At 36.3% G+C, this 27,265-nt stretch overlaps 1 protein-coding gene across 4 annotated transcripts in view; it reads left to right on the forward strand.

The window, feature by feature from the left end:
• Positions 1 to 343: 343 nt before the first annotated feature.
• Positions 344 to 27,265, forward strand: part of PTBP2 (polypyrimidine tract binding protein 2) — a 78,088-nt gene continuing 51,166 nt past the window's right edge. For 3 of the 4 annotated variants that reach the window (XM_072834638.1, XM_072834639.1, XM_072834640.1), the window contains exons 1-3: positions 363 to 497; positions 2,301 to 2,331; positions 27,145 to 27,220. In XM_072834638.1, coding sequence (XP_072690739.1) covers positions 490 to 497; positions 2,301 to 2,331; positions 27,145 to 27,220 — 115 coding nt within the window. In that variant the 5' untranslated portion in view covers positions 363 to 489. Of the gene's footprint in view, positions 498 to 2,300; positions 2,332 to 27,144; positions 27,221 to 27,265 lie in introns of all 4 variants that reach the window. The other variant, XM_072834641.1, reaches the window with a different exon arrangement.

The raw sequence follows: 27,265 nt of genomic DNA on the forward strand, positions 1-27,265 counted from the left end.
CCGCAGGGGACGAGGTTCGCGGCCCAGAGCGGAGGCGGCCTGGGGGCAGCCCCGCGTCCAGGGCCTCCCCGGGGCTGCAGCGCGCCGGGCGCCGAGGCTGCGCGGAGGAGCCGCCCCGGGGGTTCCGCGGGCTCCGCGGGGCTCCGCGGGGGCGCGCGCAGGGGACGGCGGGCCGCGGCGCTCCACGGCCGCAGCGCGGGCCCCGAGGGCGGAGGGCCCCGGGGGCGGAGGCCCGGCGCGCGGCGGCGCGGAGGAAGCGACGGCGGCGGCGCCCACTCCCCCTCGGCCCCGCGCCCCGCCGCTCGCCTCCCGCCGCCGGGCGCCGGCGCGCTCGGCTCTTTCCGCCGCCGCCGCTGCCGCGCGCTGCCCCGTGCGCTCCGGCACCTTCGGCAATTTCCGTCGGGCCCCGGCCGCCATTTTCTCGCCGCTTGTGTGTCTCGCTGGCTGCGTGGCTCGGTTCCTGTGAGCGAAGCTTTGTCCGGTTCGGCAATGGACGGGTACGTAGTGCGGCCGGCGAGGAGGTGTGTGAGCGGGGCGCCGGGCCGTCCTGCCGCCCGGGCCGGGGTCGGCGGGGACCCCGCGGGCGGCCCCTCCCAGGGCCGGGCTGCCGTTACCCAACCCCCGCCCCATCGCACACACCCCTCCCTCCGCTTCCCCCGGCGGCTCCGCTCGGGAACCGGGGAAGAAAGCGGGCTCGGAGGCCGGGGCGGCGGCGGGGCTGCGGGGGGCGACGGCGCGAGCGGCGGCCCCGGCGGGGGTGGGGTGGGGGCCCCGCGGCGGCGGCCCGGCCCTGCCCCCTCCGGGAGCCATTTCCATCCGAGAGCCGGACCCGGGCCCCGGGCGGCCGCGCCGGCGGGAGCGAGGCCTGTGGGGGGGCGGCCGGGGGAGACGAGAGGAGAGGCAACGGCGTGACCCCCGGCCGCCCCCCCCCCCCCCGGTCCCTCCGGCCTCCCCGGGCCTCCGGCCTCCGCGGCCCCCCGGCCTCCCTCCCCCTCCCGGCCCCCCCGGCCCGCCCCGGTTCCCCGGCCTCCCGGCTCCCCCCGGCCCCCCCCCGGCCTCCGCGGCCTGCCTCCCCCCTCCGGCCGCCCCGGCCCGCCCTGGCTGGGGGAGATGCCGGTGGCGGGAGCGGGGGGTGGGGGGGCGGGGAGGCCGAGCGGCGGCGGGAGGAAGGGGGAAGGCAGATGTCATACTCCTTTGTTTTCACTGGAGTCTGGTGGTGGGGGCGGGAGACCGAAAGAAAAGAAAAAAAGCCTTTTTGTGGGGGCCTGAGGACGTTCCAGGCTTGGCAGAAGGGCCCAGAAACGAAATCGTCTGAAAACCCGAGTGTTTGCGGTCGACCTCAGTCACACGGGCAGAGGCCAGCAGCCATGGCAGGAACGAGAGCCCCCGGTCCACCCACCCAGGGCCGTTTTTTTTTAAGTCACTTTGACCAGTTTCTGGACAAACAAAAAACAACTGCAAAAGACAAAAACAAAAAAACAAAAAACCAAAAACCACCCGAGCCGGAACCGTGCGGCGACTCTGAAAGGCCGAGGAGGCGCAGTGCCGCTGAGCGAGGCGAGGCCGCGGCTCCGGGAGGCGGCCCGGCCCGGGGTCTCCGGGGTCTCCGGGGTCTCCGGCGCTCGGCGTCTGAGGGGCCCGCGGGGGCGGTGCTGGGCGACCGCGCCGCCGTCCGCAGCCCTGCCGGGGGCTTGAAGCGGGTGGTTCAGAAAGCCCCTGGAGTAGAATCCGTGGCAACATACGGAGAGCCAAGTAAAATACGAGTTTATTTTAAATGTTCGTGGAGTTTAGTGTTTTTTTAAGACACATCGAGGGAAGGACATACCAAAGTTAGAGTAACAGACTTCACCCCAGAGGTTGTTTAGACATTGTTTTCCAGTGAAACGTAGATCTAGAGAAGTTCACTATTCCTCCAGAGAAACCTGGAAACTGGTGACTAGACTTGGCAGTGGAGTTCATGTTCCCTGAGTCTATCAAGATAGCTGAAGAGTTGGTTTAAGTCTTCCATTACTAGTCTTAAGTGTAAAGCTTGGCAGAAATGGCACCACAGTGTTTGGAGTTTTTGTTCTTTTTGGTAGATAAGGGTCGTGGGAACAATACCAAAAGTTCAGCGACTTTCATCTCAGGTTTGAAAGCAATTTTCCACAAGACCGAAGTGTCGTTGACCATCTCTCTATTTGTTTTCCATATGCATGGTGACTGGAGGATTTATTAATGATGAACTACTCTGAAAAAGTTTTAGAGCCCAACAGTGATCCTTAGAACAACGAGGCTGAAACTTTTTTTTTCTTTCTTTACAGAATTGTCACTGAGGTTGCAGTTGGCGTGAAGGTACGAAAAAATTGTTTGAAACTAATGAAAACTGAATTACTCAATCTACTGTTATCATTAGTGGAAATTTTCAGCTAACTTTTGTAAGTTACAATTAACAAAAGTGAAGTGTTTAATTTCAAGAGTTGGATTATGTAGTTGATAATCTAAATGGACAAAAACTAAGTTTTTTTTAGAAAGGCAGTCTGTGAGAATAACATCTTAAAGTAGGTATGAGTGCTGTTCAGGGAATGAAAAATGCTTTCGGATATAGAACTTTGAGAATATATAAATAATAGCTCAGTTTTTTGAGGAGAGATTACGATTTTAAATAGATAAGTGATTTGACCAAAATCGTGTGATTTTATTAATCTAATATTTTTTTGTACTTTTAATTGTGAAGACTAAACTATGTATTTCAATAATGAGCCACATTAACAATCCGTTATCTTGATCCTTAAAAGAAATTTATTTAGGCAATTAGCTTCAAATTAGAGTCAGAAGTTAAGAGCTGGTTTGTCTTTTCCATTAAAGGAAAATAGGCCTTGTGGTACAGATCATTTGGAATCTTTCCTCACTTTTTGGCCAGGAAAACTACTTATTTAGATCTTCCTTCTAATGCTTTGGCCTTTTCCTTGAATCCTTGCACATTTTAACAGTGTACTATGTCAAAATTTTTGTTTGCAAACCTGTCTGCTGTGTTGGGGCATGGTTCTTTGGTTTTTTAAAAATTTTCAGACCTGGCACATCTTTTAGGCCTAATACACAAATAACTTGTTGATGCAATGACGTTTCCCCCTTTCAAGTATGAATAGTCTTGGGAGGCTATGTTCTTAGCATAGTGGTAGTGACTGTTGACAATATTTTTTGGAATTCTTAAAATTTCATCTACAACAATGTGATATTCCTTAGAATATCCTAAGGAGATATTTTGTATTTTCTTTTTTCTGCCTTACTAAATATTTGTTCATACTTGATATTTAGTCTTATTTGTTGAGTTCATATTACATAGATCAGGGGAGAGAGAGAGAGCTTTTTCTGGGGAAGGCAATCTTACTTGGCAGTGATATTTTCTAAGTTGAAGTAGTTGCAGGGTTTGAAATTGGGAATAGTTCATGAGTGCAGGATATAGAATGTAAAATTACCATTGAAATAGATATTCTCTGTAATTTTGTATAAATGAATGAATGATGTAAGTATGGAGAGAACGAACTGATAAGAGCCACCAGGAGTAGGCTGACAGAAATGAGACAGAGAATCAGATGTCCAGTTATGGTTTATTGGTTTAACAGTTTTCTATATATTAGTAGAGGAGAAAAAAATTGGAAAACAATGTAAAAATAATTGCCAGCCGTTTTTTTTAATCCATTTTTTAATATAAAAGTTTGAATAACTGAAGTTTTGTTTTGCGGACTTTTCTAAGATGGTGGTTAATAACTTTTGCTTTGGAGTCATGCCTGTGTATAAGTAATTAAGTTTTCATATGTATATATATTCTTTTAATGTGCCTGGTTAAAATTCATAGTGGTAAGTATTTCTCACTGAGTCCCAGTCCTGTTTCTCAGGTGAGGTAATTACGTTAAATTTTTTCTGGTGCATTTTTTTCCTGAAGTGTTTTTTAGGTTTGTATATTATCAAATATTAGCATCCTTGCTTATTTACACAAATGGGTTTTCCACAAATACCATGTGTACTGGCTCACTACTTGCCTTTTTTTAAAAAGATAGCTTTATTGAGAGAAAATTTGACATAAAATAAACTGCACTTATTATTGGACATATGAATACACCTATGAGATCATTACCATAATGAAGATCATGTCTATCACCCCCAGAAGTATCATTTTGCCCCTTGGTAATCCCTTCCTCCTGTCTGTCTTTCCCCAAACAACAATTGATCCTCTCTCTGTCACTGTAGGGTCAGTTTGCATTTTTTAGAATTTTAAGGGAGTCAGGATGTACCTCTTTGGTTTTATTTCACTTACTCTAATTATTTTGAGATTTACTCATGTTATCTATCAATAGTCTATTTTTTCTTGCTTAGTAGTATTACATTTTATGGATATACAGCAATTTGTTTATCCATTCAACTCTTGGGTTGTTTCCAGTTTTTGACTATTGTAAATAAAGCTACTGTGAACATCCTTGTAAAAGTCTTTGTGTGAACTTTTCATTTCTCTTGGGGAAATACCTTTGATTGGAATGACTGGATCGTTTGGTATGCATATGCTATTAACTTTTTTAAAGTTTTGAGAAACTCCAGACCATATTCCAAAATGGTTGTATTATTTTACATTGCTACCAAAAGGGTATGAGATGTCCAGTCCTTCCACATCCTCTCCAATCCTTGAGATTGCCTTTGGCTGTAGGCATTCTCGTAGGTGTGAAGTGGTAATCTCCTGTGGTTTTAATTTGCATTTCTTATGTCTGTGATGTTAATTATCTTTTCATGTTCTTTTTGCCAGCTGTATATCATCTTTGATGAAGTGTGTCTATATCTCTTGCCCACTTTTTAAATTGGATTACTGTTGAGTCTTAAGTCTTCATTCTGGTTATAAGTCTTTTATCAGTTATATGGTTAATATTTTCTACCATTTGTATTTTCATTGTCTCGATAGTGTCTTTTGAAGAACAGCAGTTTTTAATTCTGAAGAACTGAAGTTTACCAATTTTATGTTGTATGGCTCATTTCTAAGCCAAATTTGCCTAACAAAGATTTTTTTCTCTTTTGGTTTTTCTAATAGAAGTTTTACAGTTTTTGGGTTTGCATTTAAGTTTTTTTTTTAGTTCATTTTTTTTTTTTAATACAGTGCAAACTATAAGTCAACATTTTTTGTTTTCGTATATGGATTTAAACTTCCAGGACCATTTGTTGAAAAGGCTATCCTTTGTCATTGAATTGGCTTTGCACCTTTGTCAAAAATCAACTATGTATATATGATTCTATTTCTGTACTGTATCCTTTTCCACTGACCCATTTTTATCCATCTAGATGCCAAAAACAAACTGTGTTAATTATGATGACTTTAGTCTTGAAATCAAGCAGTCATGGTCCTCTTTGTTCTTTTTCAAAGTTGTTTTGAAAAACAACTTAGTACTGTGTTTTTTTTTGTTTTTTTTTTTTAATAAGAGTTTCTACAAAAAAGCTTGCTAGGATTTTATTGGAATTAACTTGAATATATAAAACAATTTGAGGCAAATTGACGTCCTAACAATCTTGAGTTTTTCCACTCACAAACAATTATATCTCTCCGTTTACCTAGATCTTAAAAGATTTCTTTTAGCAGTGTTTAATTTTCATTGTACAGTTTTTGTACATTTTTGTTAGATTTATCCCTTTTTTGTGTTTTTTGGTGCTATTGTAAATGATGTTGTTTTAAAAATCTCAAGTTTCCAGGGGGCACCAGGAACTCCACTGAGTTCAGGGTGACTCAGTGGTTGAATGTTTGCCCTTGGCTCAGGTCGTGATCCTGGGGTCCTGGGATCGAGTTCTGCAGCAGGCTCCCTATGGGGGGAGCCTGCTTCTCCCCCTGCCTGTGTCTCTGCCTCTCTTTGTGTCTCTCATGAATAAATAAATAAAACCTTTAAAAAAAAATGAAGTAAAAAAAAATGTTTCCGGTTATTAGTGTAAGGAACTACTACAGTTTTTTGCATGTTTTCTTGTGTTCTTCACTCTTGCCAAACTCACTTGTTAGATCTAGTAGCTTTTTGTAGATACCATCAGATTTTCTACATAGACTGCTTATTTTATTTCTTCATTTTTTATCTTAATACCATTTTTTTCCCCTGCCTGTGGCATCTAGTATAGTGCTGAGTAGAAGTGATGAGAGCAGGTATCTTTGTCCCTTATATGAGGGTGAACCCCTAAATGATATTCTTTATTTCTTAAATGTTTGGGGCAATTCACCAGTGAAGTTGTGTGGGCCTGATGTTTATTTTCTTTGTGAAGTTTTAAATGACACGTTTAATTTATTTAATAGATACAGGACTATTCAGGTTATTTTTTCTGTTTATTTTTTATTATTTTTTTAAATTTATTCATGAGAGACACACACACAGAGAGAGGCAGAGACATAGGCAGAGGGAGAGGAGAAGCAGGCTCTGTGCAGGCGGCCCGATGGGGGACTGGATCCAGGGATTCCAGGGTCTTGCCCTGAGCCAAAGGCAGATGCCCAACCACTGAACCACCTGGGCATCCCAGGTTATCTAGTTCTTAAGTGAACTTTGATAATTTGTACCTCCCATAGAGTTAGTCCATTTCTTCCATTTGCATAGAGTTGTTTGTGAGACTACCTTTTTATACTATTGATGTCTGTAGAATCTGTAGTGATGTCACTCCTCTCATTGCTGATACCTACGATTTGTCTTTTCTCTTTTTTCCTTGTCACTTTAGCTAGAGATTATTTTATTAATGTTCTCTAAATATCAGCTTTTGGTTTCTCTGAATGTTCTGTTTCTATCTGTTTTATTTTCTGCTTGCATTTAGTTCTTTTTTCAATTTATGTTGAAGCTTGAGGTCATTGACATACCTTTTCTAACATAGAGGCTTAATGCTAGGTGTTTCCCTTTTAAGTACAGCTTTCATAGCATTTCTTAAATTTTGACACGCACAAGTATGTTTTTTGTGTATAGCATCAAGTTGGAATTTGATTTTTACATCCAACTTACACCCCCTTCTTTTGACTAATAGCATTTTAAAACGATTTTGCTGTTTTTCTATTTATGCCTTGTGTTCTTCCCTTTTTCTGCTTTTTTTGCATAGGTACTTTTTTAATTCCATTATATGTCTTGTTAGTTGATTAGCTTGTGATTCTTTGTTATATTAATGGCTGTTTTTAGGAGTTGTAGCATAGATCTTTAACTTAACCGTAGTCTTCCCTCAAGGAGTATTTATGCCACTTCACATAAATTATGTGAGTATTAGAATACTTTATTTCTCCTCTCTTGGCATCTGTGCTATTGTTATACATCTTCCGTAGATGTTATAAATTCTATTGTTTGTTTATTGAAACAGCCAATTACCTTTTTTAAAAAAATATCTTATTTATTCATTCATGAGAGACACAGAGAGGCAGAGACATAGGCAGAGGGAGATGCGGGCTCCTCACTGGGAGCCTGATGCAGTATACGATTCCCGGACTAGGATCCATCTTCTGTATTACCCATAGTATAGTTATCTGTATACATTGAATATTCAGGGGGGATTCTTTTTTTTTTTTTTTTTTTTTAAAGATTTATTTATTTATTAATGAGAGACAGAGAGAGAGAGAAAGAGAGGCAGAGACACAGGCAGAGTGCAGGGAGCCCAACATGGGACTTGATCCCGGGACTCCAGGATCAGGCCCCAGGCCAAAGGCAGGCGCTAAACCACTGAGCCACCCAGGGATCCCTCGGCGGGGGGAGGATTCTTTACAGATTCCCAGAGTCGTCTCTGTGCAACTCTCTTTGGTATTTTGCTGTAGAAACTACTTATTTTGGTCTCGTTGGACTCCTGTCCTCTTACTTAGGGAGTTTTGAAGTTTGGCCGTTTTCTCCACCCAAGCTGTGCCATGGCCAGAGCTGTGCCATGGCCCGGTCTTTCTCTTAAGAGAGACTAAGCTGGAGGCAGTCATGGACTCATTCATTTGTTTTTTGAATTTCAGGGATCAATGTCCATCATTGTCTGATGTTCACTGGTTTTGAAAACCATTGTTATGTACATCAGGTGTGATTTTTTTTTTTTTTAAGTTCTTTTAATAGGGTAAACTGGTGTGTGTTACATCACCTTGCCTGGAGGTAGAAGTCCATCTATTTTTTTCCTTTTTTAGAAAATTACATAATGTGGTCTGCAGTTTTACATCTGCTTCATTCTTTGTCATATGGACACACTGCAATATAGTTCCTATTTTGGTGGCGTTATGGTTTGATTCCAGTTTACAGTTACAGACTGGGAATATTTACAATGGAAGTAAAAATGCGGTGTCAAGTGAAATCACAATTACAAAGTTTATGAAAACCACATTGGCAAAAGGATTCTTCACTAATTTGTTTTCCACAACTGGATATGGGAGTGCCTGTTTCTCTACATCTTTACCCATTTCTGGGTTTTATAAAAATTTAGAATGTTAGCTAATTATAGGCTAAAAAGGTGCTTTATAGTTTATATTTTGAAATGGTTGAGATTTTAAGAATTTGAGAGTTTTAAATTTCTTGCCCTATGAACTACCTCTCTATACCTGACCTATTTTAATGATCATCTCTGTTAGATTTCTGTGTAAAAAGTGGTAGATTCATTGTAGGTACATTTTCTTACATTCTTTGAATTTGAGGTTTTTCATGTAGTTTTAGGTATATAGATTTATTTATATTAAGTATAATTTATTTTTTTAGTTTGATCTGAAACATTTTTAGCTTCAGTTTTATCTTTTAAATGGGATTATAATAGTTTTGAAGATTAAACGTGATTATACAGAAAAAGTATAGTTTCACAACTAGGTCTTAAGTTAATGTTGATTTATACTACATACAGAATATCCAAATTTTAGAGCTTTAGGATATGTTGAAATTTCATTTTTTTGTTATCTTTATAAATTTGCTGTAGTTACTCCATTGATTTTAGACTCCTTTCTTTTTGGTTAGCTTAGTGAGAGCATAAAAGGAAATTCGTGAATTTTTAATAAGAGGTTTGTTGCATCTCTTTAAAATGTTTTTTTACATTCTTTGTGATTTGTAATTAATTTCAGGGTTTCTTTCTATACCCTTAACCATTTTCCACTGCGAAATCTTTGCAAAATAATTGGCCTTAGGAAAACAAATGCATGAAGTGATTGCATAGTAATTCTAGATGATAACTCAGTATGTTGAAATATTAACTCTTTGGATAGATGTTTTAAATAGTGAAAATTGTAGTAGTTTTCTTGTAAACTAACTAAATGAAGCCTTTAAAACTGGATAATTAATAAAGGACATAGTTGTTACAATAAGTTGTTAGCATTTTCCAACTTGGATTTCATTAGTGTTTTTGAAAGCACTGGTTGTAAATTGCTGAACTTTACTGTTTAAATTTTGCTATAGGTATTGAATTTACCAACATTGGCTTTTTAGATAGTTGTAATGAAATAATGCTCTTACTTTTTTTGTAACGATTGAACATAACTGGTTGTTTATAATAGGTGTGTTATTAAAAATGCTTTGCTCAGGTTTTTAGATTCTTCTATTTCTTAAAATGCTATATATATATATATATACACACACACACACATGTGTATAGCATGCACATGCATCCTTAGGTATTTGTATCAGAATTTCAAGTTGAAGGCATTTTTAGTGTGTCTGTTAAGTGACAACATTGTTAACTTGTAATTCAAAGACTGAGAATAAATGCTCCTTGAGTGTAGAGGTAGGGACCTTATTTGTTTTAGTGCTCCTCCACCATGGATTATACCTTACTCAGTAAATAATTTAATGACTCCTCAAGAGTCTCTGGCTTCAGTATGCTTATAATCTCAGCCATTTATCAGTAAAAAGATAAACACCAATTTTATTTCACAGCATTCTTCCTTTTTACTGGAGATACAAAAGAGCTGTATCTTTTAGAACTTCATATGAAGAGATAAGAACACAAGATTTAAGCATGTGCCATTTGGCCTCAATAGGAGAGATTAGTTTGGTAAGGATCAGAGTAGACTTCACAAAAGTAGTGACTTGTGACATATGTATGGTAAACAGTTTGGGAGGAGTGAGTAGTATATGTTGAGGGAATGATATGGCCAAAGTTGTGTTGATGGGTGGCACAAAATCACAACCAATGAATAGCTTTTGTGTTGGTAGGTTTATATATGGGTTTGTATATGGATATGAGAGAAAGAGAAGATGGCAGATAGGTTGTAGAAGGCCTTAAGTGCAGGTTATCAAATTTGTATTTCATCGTGTAGGCACTATTCTATATAACTGTAAGTCCCCATATATAAAAGTAGCCTACTGTTATGCTGTTTTTGGAATTTGGAGAATAAGTTCCAAAAGGATTGGCTGTGGTATTATATGGAGTGCTGTGAATTAGAATAATGAGTATCTGTAAATGTTATATCTTAATCTCTTATTTGTTCTGTGTTGCTGAAGTATCATAGCTTTCTTAATTTAGTTTTAGACATATTGCATTAAGGGCTAATGTGGGTAAGTAATATTTTTACTTTAGAAGTAATAAAGTGTCACAAAAGCTTACGAAATAAATGTTTTTGAGGAATGATTCCTTTTATAACTTGTGAATTTTGAACGTAGAAGAAGACAATAGTTACCATGAATAAATATAAATACCATGAATAGTTATCATTGGGCACTTAATCCTAACAATCATCAGTATACCATTGCTAAAATTTGTGATATCCACTCTACTTTTCTCCTGTATTGTTTTGGGAAAAGTTGCAAATACTGTTTTTTTTTTTTTTAATTTTTAAGTTTTATTATAATTAGAATTTATATATATATATATATATATATATATATTTTTTTTTTTTTTTTTTGAGAGTATACCATCAGGTAGGGAGAGGGAGAAGGAGAATCTTAAGCAGGCTCCACACTGAGTCGGGGAATCTCACAACCCTGAAGTCATAACCTGAGCTGAATCAAGAGCCATATGCTTAACTGACTGAGCCACCAGGCACCCCTGTATTATTATTTTATTTGTAAATGTTTTGGTGTGTCTCTAAAAGATAAGGGTTCTGTCTCTTTTTTTTTCCTAGAAAAATAAACACAATAATATTAGGATGTCCAAAAAAATGAACAATTCCTTAATGTTACCAAATACCAAATTTGTGTTAAAATTTTAATTGTCATAAAATCATAGAATTTTTGCAGGTTTTTTTTTTTTTTTTGTGGAAGGGGGAGATCAGGATCAAATAAGATGAACACATTCAATAGAATGATATGCCTGTTTTAGTTCTTTTAATATGTTAAGTTCTTTCACTCCTGTGGGTTTCATTTTGTTTTACATTGTATTTTGTTTTTGAAGAAAACTTGTTGGTCCTATAGAGTTGTGTCCCCCCCCCCCCGCCCCCCGTCTCTGTCTATTCATTGTGTTCTGATGTTGTCATTTAAAATGTTCATGTGTCATTGATGTTGGATCTAGAGACTATCATATTCTTTTTTTGTTTGTTTTTGGTAATATTTTATAAGTGGTAGTATGTTTTTCCACTAGAAGACATTGCTGTTTGATTTGTGTGTGTGTGTGTGTGTGTGTGTGTGTGTGTGTGTGATGTTATTCTCAATGTTTCTTGTAATAACTTCTTTCACCTTGTTTGTGCTCAGCATAGCCTGCTTGTAAACATCTGTTCTTCAGTGTTCTTAAAGGATATATAAAAGAAGTGTATCTTAAAGTTCACTTAAAATTTGCATAATGGAAACACAGTATTAAAATTTAATGTAACTTGAAATTTTTGATGGTGGACAAGAATGGTTTTCGATGAATGTCTTGTCAAATTAAGAACATGTGATTCAGAATTTGCTAGCAGGCTAGGGTTTGACCTCTATAACATTGAAGGTAATTTCTGAGCTTTAGTTTTAACTAATTTTTATATTTTTAAATATTTTATTTATTTATTTGACAGAACAAGCAGGGGAAGCAGCAGAGGAAGAGGGAGAAGCTGGCTCCCTGCCGAGCAGGGAGCCCCATGCAGGGGGCTGGATCCCAGGACCTTGGGATCATGCCCTGAGCTGAAGGCAGATGCTTAACCAACTAGCCACTCAGCACCCTTAATTGAACAAATTTTAAAATGGACTTAATAGGATCTACTTCAAAAGTCATTTTAAAGATTACGTAGAGTAACTAGTTATATTTTGTGTAGAATGATATATAAGTGCTCAAATGATGATCATGCATGGTGTTACTATAGCTCTTTATACACCTGATTTGGAAGGAACACCTCAGTGGATGCCAAATAATATAGTTTTTTATGTAGGTATTAGAGACCATTTTTTTATTGTTTAAAAGTTAAATTTTTTTTATTGAAGTGCATTTAACATACAGTATTACTAGTTTCAAGTGTACATAATTAAAAAAAAAGTTTTTGTTTTTTTTTAAGTGATCTCTGTGTTTAAGTGTGGGGCTTAAAGTCAGGACCCTGAAATCAAGAGTTGCATGTTTTTCTAGCTGAGCCAGCAGAGCCCCCTCAAGTGTATATTAGTTTTTAAGAGAGCCTGGAGTCCATGTTAAAAATAGCTAGTCAGATAACACTAAAGATAGAATTAGTGAACTGAAAGATAAAAATTACTCTGTTTAACAGAGCAACAAAGAGATGAAAATAGTAGAAGGGGTAAAAGATGGAGGAAAGGAAAAGAAATTATAAGAAGTACCTAATTAGGGTGTCAGAAAGAGAAACTAAATATTGCAGAGAAGTAGAATATGAAAGTTTAAGAGTCATATTTTTCCAAAATTGATGAACCTCATGAATTCTTAGATTTAGGATGCACAGGAAAACTTAGGTACATGTACATCACAGTGAAAGAGCAGACGACCAGACACAGAGAAGTTCTATAAAGCAGCCATAGAAAAATCGTATTTCCTAAGAAAGAATAAGAACTAGAGAGACAATATGCTTCTTCAGCATAGGAGTCCAGAAGATAGTGGAATAGTATCTTCAAAGTGTTGAATGAAAATAACTACCTATTATTATATAGTCAGCTAAATTGTCACTTAAAGAGAAAAATAAAATAGTGACATTTTCAGAAACCCTTCTTCCCTTTCCTCTCCCCAAAAAAAGACAGTTGGGGAAATTTATCAACAGACCCATCGAAGAATTTCTAGAGGTTGTACTTTAGAAAGAATACTGGTAACTCCAGGAAGGAGGTTTGAGGTAGGAAAAACAAGGTTAACCAAGAAATTGATAGGTTTATGGGTAAGGTTAATTATTGATGTTATTAACTAAGAAAGTAATGGCAATGATTGTTTGATTTGGGGTTTAAAAAATAGAAATAAAAATATTAAATCATAATAACATGTAAGAGAGTAGTGGAGTAATTGATGTTTAAGGTCTGATGATTCTAGTATTCTTAAGCTGTGTTGTCCCTTATAGTATTGAGCACTTGACCTGTGACTAGTCTAAACTAATCTCCAATTGTAAAGTGCACATAAGGGATCCCTGGGTGGCGCAGCGGTTGGGCGCCTGCCTTTGGCCCAGGGCGTGATCCTGGAGACCCGGGATCGAATCCCACATCGGGCTCCCGGTGCATGGAGCCTGCTTCTCCCTCTGCCTGTGTCTCTGCCTCTCTCTCTCTCTCTCTGTGACTATCATAAAAAAAAAAAAAAAAAAAAAAAAAAAAAAAAAAAAGAAGGGATCCCTGGGTGGCGCAGCGGTTTGGCGCCTGCCTTTGGCCCAGGGCACGATCCTGGAGACCCGGGATCGAATCCCACATCGGGCTCCCGGTGCATGGAGCCTGCTTCTCCCTCTGCCTGTGTCTCTGCCTCTTTCTCGTTCTCTCTCTGTGACTATCATAAATAAAAAATAAAATAAAATAAAGTGCACATAAATTTCCAAGACTTACTAGTATGATAAAAAAAGAATATAATTTTTATACCTATTACATGTTGATAATATTTTGGATTAAATAAAATATTTTTGTATCCTTTTCTTTTTAATTTCTAAAATATGGTTACTACAACATTTATAAGATTGTGTTGTACATCTTACATTTCTTTTGGACAGTACCAATCCGGAGGATAGAAATTTCAGGTCCAAAATGAATCAGATTAAGTTTACGTCTTAAATTGTAAGGTAAATTTTAAAATTGTACAGTAAAAATAGGGGTAGAGTGTATACCTTCTAAAATAATTGGAGGATGAGGGTGACTAAAATGAAAGGCACATAATCCAAAAGAAGTCCAGGAGAAAAGGTAAAAGAATAGGACACAAAGTGAATTCATTTTAATAGTGTTAGGAAAGGTTCTGTGGAGGATTCCTTTGAGTCTTTAAATGTAGAATTTTGGAGGGTTGGACTTGATTTAACCCTAATTATCTCCCGAAGTCTCCATTTCCAAATACCATGACATTGGGAGTTACAACTTCAGCATGTGAATTTTGTTGGTCATTAACATTCAGTTCATTGCATCCTCTGTATACTTTTCCTCCAGGCCCTCCCCAGGTAACCACTCTTGAATTTGGTGTTTGCCATTCCTGTGTATACTTTCACTGTGTTATTTATGTTTTTGTATGTTAAGCAATATATGGTTTTGTTTTACATGTTTAAACTATGTATATGTGCCATATGCTGTGTGTATTCTGTAACTTGTCTTTCCTGTTAAATATTATTTTTGTTATTTTAACTTTATATATGCCTCTAACTCATTCACTTTCATTGCCATACGGTATGTGACTATATAAGTGTACCATAACCCTATTGACAAATATTGAGGTGGTTTCCAGTTTTTTCCTGTTATAAATTGTGAGTATTATTTTGCATATATCAATAAAAGTCACTTTTCAAATGTCTCTGGAATTGGAATCACTGGATTTTAGTGTCTGTTTTCAAGTTGATTGGATATTGATGTTATATTTCTAAGTGGTTGTGCTAATTTATACTCTACTAGTAGTGTGTGAGAATTCCTGTTTCTGCACATCTTCTCTGATAATTGGCATAGTTGGACTTTTTGTCAGTTTAAGGAACACGTGAATGGTATCTTGTTTTAGTTTGAATTCCCGGAGTATGAATGATACATTTTCTTAGTTCACTCATGTTTCTTCTCTGTTAAGTACCTGTTCATATAGTCTGTTCATTTTCTTTTTAATGTAGCTTTTAATCTTACTATGTCCTAGAGGTTTTTATATATTGTGGATACTAAAGCCATTTTACTTATAAGTACTATAGTTAACTCCTGTCTGTGGCTGTTTTGTTTTTGCATTGATGAACAGAAGTTGGAAATTTAACATCATTTTTATGTTTTGGCTTAAGAAATTGGTCTTTAACTCAGGGTGTTAAATACAGTAGATTTTATTTTGAAAGTTTTGATACAGTAGATTTTATTTGGAAAGTTTTGAAAGTTTGTTTTTCACATTTAAGGCCTCCTGGAATTTAAGTTTTGTGTAGTATATGAAAAGGTTTAATGATATTTTTCTCTTACAGATAACAAACTTTGTACCAACTTAATTGAATAGTTCGTGTTTTATTTTCCCACTAATCTGCAGTGTCTGTTATCAGGTTGCCATATATGCATGGAACTATTTCTGGGTTATCTGTTTTATTGTTTGTCTTTTCCACAGTGTCTTAATTTACTGTAGCGTCTTGGAGTCTTGTGGAATGATTTTTACAACTATGTTCTTCAAAATTGTCTTGACATTTTCTTTATCATGTGTATTTTAAGATCAATTGGCTGAGTTCCATGAAGACACTTTGGGTTTTGATTAAATTGACTAAGTTTATAAGATAATTGGGGGGAGTATTTACATTATCAATAAAATAAGATGGCAGTACTTGAACTCAGAGGGAGAGAACTATAACGTTTTTTTTTTGAAAAATTTACCTCTGTTTTTCTGTGTAATATTTTCTCTAATTATAGAGGTTATGCTTAATGCTTTAGGCAAAAAGGAAAATAGATGACCGGAGACTTTACCCAAGTTAATCAGCACCATACGTACTTCGCATCATTTCTGCTACATATCATAAGAATTTTAAGCAGCACATATATGTAAAGGGTGAAAAAAGAGGGATACTTTGAATAGTTCAATTTCCTTCAAAGTTACTGGTTTATTTAGTGTTTTCCTGAAAATCATGTTTTTATTGGGCTTCAGATTTCTCAGAATTGTATAACATTTTTTAATTCTCCTCTTCATATTCTGTTTATTTCTCTTGTCAGAGAGCTTATTTTATTAGTCTGTACAAAGACCAGCTTTTCCATAATTCTTTAATCTCTGTTTTTATCATTTTTTTTCTCACACTAGATTAATTTTGTCTTTTAGTACACTTTAGATCCTGAACTCATTGACTTTCTTGTTTAAAAAATGTGTTCAAGATTAAGGAAGATTAGGTGATACTTTTGAGAATAAGTTTTTTTTTTTTTTTTTCTTTAATGATAGTCACAGAGAGAGAGAGAGAGGGGCAGAGACACAGGCAGAGGGAGAAGCAGGCTCTATGCACCGGAAGCCTGACGTGGGATTTGATCCCGGGTCTCCAGGATCATGCCCTGGGCCAAAGGCAGGCGCTAAACCGCTGCGCCACCCAGGAATCCCTGAGAATAAGTTTTTAAAGTTCTTCTTTTTCTGTTTTTTATGTTGAGCTATAATTTACCTATAACTCTTGTTTGACTTGTACACATAATGATTTGATATATGTGTATGTTATGAAACAATTACCAAGATAAGTTTATTTAATATCTATCACAATATAACATTAAAATTTTTTCGTTATGAGAATGTTAAAGATTTTTATTAGCACTTTGAAATGTACAATATAGTATTTTTATTTACAGTAACTGCTATACGTTGCATCCTCAGGATTCATTTATCTTATAACTGCAAGTTTGTATGTTTTGACCACCTTCACCCTTTTTGTCCATCCTCTACTTCTGGCAGCTTTCCATCTGTTTTTTGTATCTATAAATTTAGGTTTTGTTTAAAATTAGATTTTACATATAAGTGAGATCATATGTGTAGTATTTGTCTTTCTGTATCGGATTCAGTATAATAACCCTCAAGGCCCATCCATGTCATAAATGATAGGGTTTCCGTTTTTTGTTTTTTTTTTTCCCTAATGGCTGAATAATATTCCACACCACATTGTCTTTATCCATTCATTCATTGATGGACATTTAGGTTAGTTTCCATGTCTTGGTTGTAAATTCTGCATTGAACATGGGGATGCAGGTATCTTTGAGATAGTGATATCCTTCAGATAAATTCCCAGAAGTGGGATTGCTGGATTATATAATTATACTTTTAAAAATTTGGGGGAGAACCTTTACTGTTTTCCATAGGGGCTGCACCAGTTTACATTCCTACCAGTAGTGAATAAGGGATCTCTTTTCCCTACATTCTTATAAAATACTTTTTATTTATTGTTTTTTTTTTGTAATAACCATTATAACAGGTGTGAGGTGATAGATACCCCATTGTGATTTTAATTTGCATTACTCTGATGATTCGTGATGTTGACCACTTTTTTACATGATGACCACTTTCTTACATACCAAGTGGCCATCAGCCTTTTTTCTTTGGAAAGATGTCTATTCAGATCATCTGCCCATTTTTAATTAGATTTTTTCAACCCTGAGTCATATGAATTCATTGTATATTTTGGATATACCATAGTATCCTCTTAGTGTCCCCCATGGGTACATTCCAACATCTGTAGTGGATGCTTAAAACTGAATAATATCTAATTCTATGTATATGCTGTTTTTTACTTGTATGTATACCTGTGGTAAAGTTTAATTTACAAATTAGGCACAGTAAGAGATTAATAACAATAGAATAGTACTTTTTATATAGCTAGGTGAATGTGATCTCTTTCAGACTAATTGCACTGTACTCATCTTTCTTGTGATATGAGATAAAATGGCTATGCGATGACATAAAGTGAGGTGAATGATGTAGACATTGTGATGTAGGATTAGGATGCTTTCGACCTTCTGACAATACTTCAGAAGAAGGATCATATGGTTGACCATGGGTAACTAAAATTATAGCTAAGAGGAGACAATTGTATATGACTTGCAAATATTTTCTCCCATTCTGTAGGTCCTCAGGTTGCCTTTGCTTTTGGTGTCAAATCCAAAAAAATCATTGCCTAGACTAATGTTGAGGAGTTTATCCCTGTATTTTCTTCTAGGAGTTTTATGGTTTTAGATTTTATATTCAATTATTTAACTTATTTTGAGTTGATTTTTGTGTGTGGTGTGAAGTAGTAGTCTAGTTTCATTCTTTTACATGTGGCTATTTTCTTAGCATCATTTACTGAAGAGATTGTTTTGTTTTACTGAAGAGATTGTTGTGTCTCCATTGTATGTTTTTAGCTGCTTTGTCATAAATTAATTGACCCTGTATGTGTGGATATTTTTCTCTTCCATTGATCTGTGTATCAAGTTTTTATGCCCGTGCCATCCTGTTTTGAGTACTGGTTTGAAATCAGGAAGTGTGAGGCCTCTAGCTTTGTTCTTTTTCAAGATTTCTTTGGCTATTTGGGATCCTTCACAGTTCCATACAAATAGGATTGTGTTCTATTTTGTGAAAAATGCCGTTGGAATTTTGATAGGGATTGCATTGAATCTGTAGATTGCTTTGTGTAGTATAAACACTTTAACAGTATTGATTTTCCCAATCCCTGAGCACAAAATGTCTTTCTATATATTTGTGTCAATTTTTTCATTTTTATTTTTTAAACTTCATTATTAAACTTTCAAGATACACAAAAATAGTATGAATGGTACAGTGATACGCAAATCCTTTCTTTTGGGGAATATTAAAGTAAATCTCAGAGGTCATTTCATACCATCCCTAAATATCTTATTGTGTGTCTCATATAATCTCCTAAGGATTATATTGGTACCATTATTAAACCTAAATAAAATTTAAAATAATTTCTTAATATTATCTAATTCCCAGAGTAGTCAAAATTTCCCAGTTCCTTCAAAGATGTCTTTTTTCCCCTTTTCAAATCAGGAATTAAGGACAGTCAATATTTAACATCTAGTTAATGTTTAGTTAATTTAATGTTTAGTTAATGACTTTTAAGTCTCTTTATAAATCAATTTACCCTCTTCTTCCCCTTTATCATTTTTTCTTTTACTGCTTATTAGAGAAACTGTGTCATCTATTCTGTATGATTTTCCACTTTGTTGATTTTGATGATTATACCTCTATGTCATTTTACACATTCCTCATATCCTCTTTCCTTTGATGAGGCTTGACCAGATTCAGGTTTAAATTTTAGCAGGGATATTTTGTGGATATTCTCTATGTAATTCCTATTGTATCACAACAGGAGGAATATATTTATTTCTTTGTAGTGATAACATTTATCAGTGGATTTGGGTTTTGTCATTGTGATGTATCCAGTATAGAGTGCTCCAAAATCCTTTTACCTTCGTTTTTTTTTTTTTTTAAGATTTTATTTATTCAGAAAGAGAGAGAGAAACAGAGACATAGGCAGAGGGAGAAGCAGGCTCCATGCAGGAAGCCCGATATGGGGCTCAGTCCCAGGACTCTGGGATCATGCCCTGATGCTCAACTGCAGAGTCACCCAGGCATCCTCTACCTTCTGGTTTTTATAATGGTTTAAAACGATTTATTAATCATTTAAAATGATTAATAATGACTGCAGTTTCATTGAGCATTGCAAAAATGGTGATATTCTTTTTTACCCCTGCATATTTTAGTTAGATTTTTCTTTTTTTACATCAAATATTTGTCATACTGGAATACCCTTTTTTGTAAAAAACAGGGTAGATTTTGACTTTAAAAACGTTTCCTGATGAGTTGGTACTGTAGCAGCCTCCATTTTAGCCAGTGTGAAGTTTTTGTTGTTAAGAATCATTGTGATGGCAAGGACTTTTACATTAATTTTCCAGTCTTAGGATGATCATTCTTTAAAAAGTCTTTGTTTCATCTAGAGCCAGTGAGAGCTCATAACACAGGTAGCTTTGATACTTACTTGCTTGAAGTAGGATTTCTTGTTCCAGACCTTTTGTTGGCCACTTCTTTAAGAAAATTCTGGTTCCTTTGGGTGGGTAGTCCTTAGAGACCACAATGTGGGTGCCAACGTGCTAATTGTTGTAAGGTTGTTACTACTTCAAAGCTCTTTTAGTAGATTAAGCTAGCAGTGTTTTGAGGGCAGATACTTTGGGCTCATTTGTTATTTCCAGTTCGTATTTTACATTTTTATTCTTCTGATTTTATATTTGTATCTCTTGTACGTTGCATAATTTCGCTTTTAATATTAACAATATTACATATGTATACTAGTTTTTTGAAAAGGAGCATCAATATTATACTGATATTGTAATTACTGACGATAGGTAAAGGTTTCTTTGTGGTTATTTTTGTTCTTACAGTATAATTACAGAATTCCAAAGTTTATTGAGAGATTTCTCTTGTGGTTGTACTACCAAGTTGATAGGTTTAATGGTTTCATTTTGGTTTGGATTTTTAGGGATTCCACCCAAGTGAAAAGTAAAACTCCATTTATAATGATCGTTAAATTCTTATCCACTCTAATTTGCTTTTTCTATCCCATTATAGCTATTTTCATTAATATTTGGTTTATCCTTCTTTATCGAATATAAACATGTGAATTGCTTCCTGCATTCTTTCACCTGGGCAGTGAAAGAGAAAGAGGCAGTGTATTCAGAGTATTAATGCTAAGTGTATCCTGGAAATCACACCATAGCTATACATGGACATTTTTTTTTTTTTGTATTGCTGTATAGAAAGTATATGAGTACCTCTGTTCCCAATAACCTGTCCAATAGAATATATTGTTCAGTGATTGGAGTTTTGCTAGTCTGATATATGAGATGGCACCTTTATTGTATTAATTTGAATGTTTTTATTGTGAGCAAGATAAAAACAGTTTTCAGTTTAATCTTCTGCCTATATATTTTTTTTAATGGAGTAACTGGTCTTTCTAAATTTTCACAGTAGTCTGTATTTGAAGTTCATAAGTACTTTTTGATCAAAGTTATTTAGAAACTATTTGAAAATTTCATCTGATTAAACTAAAACAATTTAATTTTTTCTATTTTTTTCCCCTCATCAAAATGTCTTACTGTGTTTGAGCAAATATGGTTTGTACAATTCTTCTTTATGGAGTTTATTGAGTTACTCATTACAGAGATTATGATCTGCTTTTGTGACTTTCCTAGATATTTAAATACAAGGATGAGTTGCACATAACTGAAACATATCAGTTGAAGAATTTAAAAAATCATAGTATACCAATATATTAGAATGCTATGTGAAGCTGTTGGTAAAATGAAGTACATTAGTAGTGTTGAGTTTTTTTCAGAATCTCTTAGCTGTTTTATTAAATGAAAGGAAAGCAGTGTGAAGCAGCATGTATGGTATGATTATGTTTTGTATGAATATTAGAAACATAATTTTTGGAAAAGAATTGTAAATTTAATGATAAATTTTGGACTGAGGAGAATTTTACATTTTCTCTTTTTGGACTTGAATTTTCTAAATATTTGGAATTAATAATGTTATCAATTCTGTTGAATATGCTTATGTATTCTTTTTAATCTCCCTTCTACTCTGCCATGAGTAGTGACTGCCAAGAATTATTTTATCCTTTTCATATGTGATTTTGTCACATGTATATGGCAAAAATGTATTGTTTTGTGTTTTCTTGAGTCTTACAAAATGGTATGCCCATTTTATGTTTTCCATGACTTGTGTTTTAACAATGGTTTTAATTATTAGCCATGTTTTTGTGTATAGTTATATAATACTCATTGTAGTATAATATTAATCTATCTGTTAAAATACCCTGATGTGTCTCTTTTCCTGTTGGAATTCACCTTGGTCATTTACTATTTTTGACTTAAGAACAATGCTGCTCTGAACTTTTTTTTTTTACTACTTGGTACATGTGTGCAAAAGTTATTGCGAGTATATAAGAATAAAAATTGCTAGGATGTAGAGTATGTTGAACTTTGCAGGGTAGTATAGATTTTTTTCAATGTATAACAGTAGTATATAAGAATTCTTCGTGTTTTAGATTCTCATCAAGAATTGGTCAAGTTTTAAATTCCTTAATATTTGCTATTTTGGTATGTAATATTTTCTTTGGTCTTTTTTTATATTTTCTTAATTACTAATTTATTTTCCCCTAACATGTTTATGACCATTAGTGTTTCTTTTGTGAAATTTTATGAAATACCTATTTGTTTCTTTGCCTAATAAAAATTTGAATTTAACCAGTTACATAGTTTTTTATGTATCATTGTTGCTGATTCTCTATTGGTTATTGCTAATATTCTCTCATAGTTTGTAGCTTTACTTGGCACTTCTTAATGGTGTGTTTTGATGAACAGAACCTGCTAATTTTAATGTATAGAGTTTAATATGGCCACAAATTCCCTGTGCCATCATAATTAAAATTATTTGTGTTCTTTTTCTACCTGTTTGGATCTTTCCCTTGTTCTTATGGCAGTCTTAGCTGTTGATTGTTGGAAATCTTTTTTTTTTTAATTTTTTTATTTATTTATGATAGTCACACAGAGAGAGAGAGGCAGAGACACAGGCAGAGGGAGAAGCAGGCTCCATGCACTGGGAGCCCGACGTGGGATTCGATCCCGGGTCTCCAGGATCGCGCCCTAGGCCAAAGGCAGGCGCTAAACTGCTGCACCACCCAGGGATCCCGATTGTTGGAAATCTTTAAAGCAATCTCTAATAATGGTTTTTAAGTTTTCATCTATTGTTGGGATAGTTTTTTTAATAGAGATTTTGTGTCCACTCTGTAGGAGAATTTATCAGTATTTTTCATGATTCATTTTCTTGTGTTCTAAACTTAAGAAGTCCTTGCATACTCAAATCATGAAGATTATTTCATACATTACAAAAATTTTTAAAGTTATGCATTTTATATTTGTCTCTAATCCATCAGAAAATTATTTTTTGTTTATTGAAGTAGATAGGGATCCAATTTCCTTTTTTTTTTTTCTCCCTGTGTAGAGATAGCTAGTTAAAATTGCAGTGCATTTCTTCACATTATAGGTAAATATGTGTTAGGGTGAAGGCTAAGTTACTGTATTAAATGCAGAACATTGTGGTATAAATAGACAAGTTTATTTTTCATAAGGCAAAGTCCTCTTGGTTTAAGAAAATGGTATCAGTCTGCTCCATCAGGTTATTCACTGGGCCAACTTTCTTTCATCTTGTTGCTTCATTATTTTTTAAGCTTTTGTTTTGTTGTCTGTGTGGTCTGATAATAGATAATTGTACTATCTTGTTTTTTTTTTCCTTTGATTATTCTCAACCTGAGGTTTGTCTGTTCTGTTGTTTTGTTTAAAACTCAGCTTTTGGGGATCCCTGGGTGGCGCAGCGGTTTAGCGCCTGCCTTTGGCCCAGGGCGCGATCCTGGAGACCCGGGATCGAATCCCACGTCAGGCTCCCGGTGCATGGAGCCTGCTTCTCCCTCTGCCTGTGTCTCTACCTCTCTCTCTCTCTCTCTCTGTGTGACTATCATAAATAAATAAAAATTTACAAAAAAAAAAAAAACTCAGCTTTTGTTTTTTATTAATTCTCTTTAGTGTATCATTGCAACCCATATTCTGTATTTTTATTGGTTGTATGAGTTAGTGCTTCTATCTAGAATTGCAAATAACTTGATATTCTGCTGACTTAGTTATGAAGGCTGTTAAATGTACTCTTCTGGCAGCATGTGTGAAATTATTTGAGGATGATAAGGCCACAAATAAAGCATTTTTTAAAACAATAGACAAGACTTGGCCATTCATGAACATAAATTGTAGGAAGGAGAGTGTCCTGCACACTTCATGTCAGAGTAACAGGCTTCTTTTATACTTCAGTAGATCTAAGATATCTCACTCCTCATCTCCAGAATTACATGAATCCACTGGAGAAGGATTTTTGACTCACACAAACATCTAAAATTAAACTGATAAGATGTATTTCAAAAGAAGTCAAGTATACTTTTGAAAAGTGTGGGAGTCTGTTTTTTGAGAACGATGACAATTGTTAATAAAACATTCATTCACTTATTTTGTCAACAATTGTTTGTGAACCCTGTGTTTCGTTGACACTTGGGGATATCGTAGTGAACACTGCTGATGTGAGCCCGGCATGCTGTCTGATAATCACTGTTGGTTTATTATAACACTTAATCCCAAGGATTTTGATGTAAATGTTCTCTCCATATATGAATGAGGAATATTCTAAAGCTTAGAATAGTTAAGAAATTTACTAGGTACTTGGCTGGCAGGTGGAAGCTAAACTATCGGAGCCCCTTTTCTTTTTTTTTTTTTTTTTTTTTTGGAGCCCCTTTTCTTAATGCCATATTGCATACTTGTCATACAACACAATGAAAATTAGGTTGTTAATCTAATTGTAGTCACATCAACAGACTAAAAAAAGAAGTCACATGATAATAATAGCAGTAGGTGAAGAAAAAGCATTTGGCAGAATCCAACATCAGTTTGTGATAAAAACTAGAAATAGTTTCCAGTTTTAGGAGAACCTCCTCAACCTGGTGAAGAACGTCTACAAAGAAACTAAAACATACTTAATGGTGACAAAATCAGCACTTTCTAAGATTAGGTACAAGGCAAGGATGTTGCCTCTTATCAGTTCCTTTCAACATTCTATTGCAAGTTTTTGCTAATGTGGTAGGGCAAAAAAAAAGGAAATAAAGGGATACAGATCAAAGAGAGAACAAAATTATTGTTCACAGATAACTTGATAGCCTCTGTAGAGAATCTGAAAGAAGTGACAAAAAAATCTGGAATTGATAAGCCAGTATTGCACAGTTGCTTTTCTGTATACCAGGAGTGAAGAAATGCAGTTTGAAATTAAAATCGCAATATTGTTGACAAAAACCCAGAAAATGAAATACCTAGGTATAAATCTAACAAACAAATAGAGAAGATCTGGAGGAGGAAAACTACAAAATTCTGATGAATGAAACCAAAACAACCAACCCAAAACAAATGGAGAGATATTCCATGTTTGTGGATAGGAAGACTCAATATTGTCAAGATGTCAGTTCTAACTTGATCTATAGATTTAATGCAATCCCAGTCAAAATTAGAGCAAGTTGTTTTATGGTTATCAACAAACAGATTCGAAAGTTTCTGAGGAGGGGCAGAAGACCCAGAGTAGCCAAGACAGTATTATTATTTTTTTTTAATAGCCAAGACAGTATTAAAGAAAAAGCTACAGGGGATCCCTGGGTGGCGCAGCGGTTTGGCGCCTGCCTTTGGCCTAGGGCGTGATCCTGGAGACCTGGGATCGAATCCCACATCAGGCTCCCGGTGCATGGAGCCTGCTTCTCCCTCTGCCTGTGTCTCTGCCTCTCTCTCTCTCTCTGTGACTATCATAAATAAATATAAAAAAAAAATTAATTAAAAAAAAAAAGCTACAGTAATCAAGATAGTGTAGTTTTGGTGAAGAACAAATAGGTCAGTGGAACAGAATAGAGGGCCTAGTATAGAGCCCCCTGTAAATATCAACTTACCTTTGACAAAGGAGCAAATACAATACTGCGGATCAGGTACATTCTCATTAACAAATGCTGCTGGAACAGTTGGACATCACTTACTTGCAAAAGGATGAATCAAGACACTGCTAACATCTTACAAAAAATTAACTCAAGATGTATTAGAAACCTAAATATAAGATGCGAAACTGTAGACCTCTTAGAAGATAATGTAGGAGAAAACCTAGATGACCTTTTTAGTTATAGGTATATTATACCTTTTTAGTTATAACCAAAGACTCAATCCATGAAAAAACAATTGATGTGCTGGACTTAATTAAAATTAAAAGACTCTTGCTCTTATAAAGACATTATCAAGAGAAATAGAAGATGAGCCACAGACTGGAGAAAATATTTGCAGAAGATGTGTCTGATAAAGGACAAAACAGATCAACTCTTAGAACTCAACAGTGAGAAAACCCAATTAAAAAATGGGTCTAAGACTTTAGTAGACACTTCACCCAAGAAGATGTACAGGTGACAAATAAGCACATGGAAAGATGTACCACATCATATGTCATCAAGGAAACGCAAATTAAAACAAGATACTACCACACATGTATCAGAATAGCCAAAATGTAGAACGCTGAAAACCATAAATGCTGACAAGGATGTGAAGCAACAGGAATAGTCATATGTTGTTGATGGGAATGCAGAATGGTATAGTCCCTTTGGAAAATAGTTTGGCAGTTTTATAGAACTAGCTATACTTTTACCAATAATTGTGCACCTTGGTATTTACCTAAAGAAGTTGAAAATTTACACACAAAATCCTGGGCATAATTACGGCAGCCATATTCATAGTTGTCAAAACTTGGGGAGCAAGCAAAACTCTCTCAGTAGATTGAATGAATAACTAAACTGTGGTAAGTCTAGACAGTGGGATATTTTTCAAAAGTTTTTACTTTTGAAATGGGCTTTCAAACCATGAAAAGATTGAGGCACCTTAAGTCTATGTTACTAAGGGAAAGGAGCCATTCTGAGAAGGCTACATACTGTATGTATGGAACTATATGCCATCCTGGAAAAGGCAAAACTATAGAGACAGTACAAAGATCAGGTTGGGAGAAGGATGAATAAAGCAGAGAATAGAGTTTTTCAGGACAGTGAAAATATTGTATACAACATTCTAATGCTAGAAATATGTCATTATACATTTGTTCAAACCCATTGAATGTACAACATCAAGAGTGAACCCTCAGGTAAACTGGATTTTCAGTGACTATGATGTGTCAACGCAAGTTGATCCTTGGTAATAACTGTACGACTGTGCCAGGAGGTTTTGATAATGAGGGATACAATGTATGAGTGAGGGCGGGGAGTACATAGAAATCTCTGTTGCCACCTTCTCATTTTTATTATAAACCTAAAACTGCTCTTAAAATATTTAAAAAAATATTTTATTGTTGCTGGTGAACCAATGGTTAGGCTCACCTAACCTATTTCAAGGAAAGAAGGAAAAACTGTTGGCTTTGTGGAAAAGGGGAGAGATTGACATAATGGAGTTAATTTTCTTTTTTAGGGTTAAAAATTTTAAACTATTCCTAATAGTGTAACACCTGACATTTGTTTTTCAGTGAATATTTGAAAAACAGATAAGTGACCTATTTATATTTTTAAAATTAAAAATGTCTGATGGTAATATGTTTTGTTTTTTACAGAGAGGATCTGACGAACTACTCTCAGGCAGTGTTCTCAGTAGTCCAAACTCTAATATGAGCAGCATGGTGGTTACAGGTAAGTGTTTCTCTGTTAACAATGCTTAATTATTTGCCATTAAAA

The sequence above is a fragment of the Canis lupus genome, chromosome 8, assembly GCF_048164855.1.
Source record: "Canis lupus baileyi chromosome 8, mCanLup2.hap1, whole genome shotgun sequence".
In the NCBI taxonomy this organism is placed as follows: domain Eukaryota; kingdom Metazoa; phylum Chordata; class Mammalia; order Carnivora; family Canidae; genus Canis; species Canis lupus.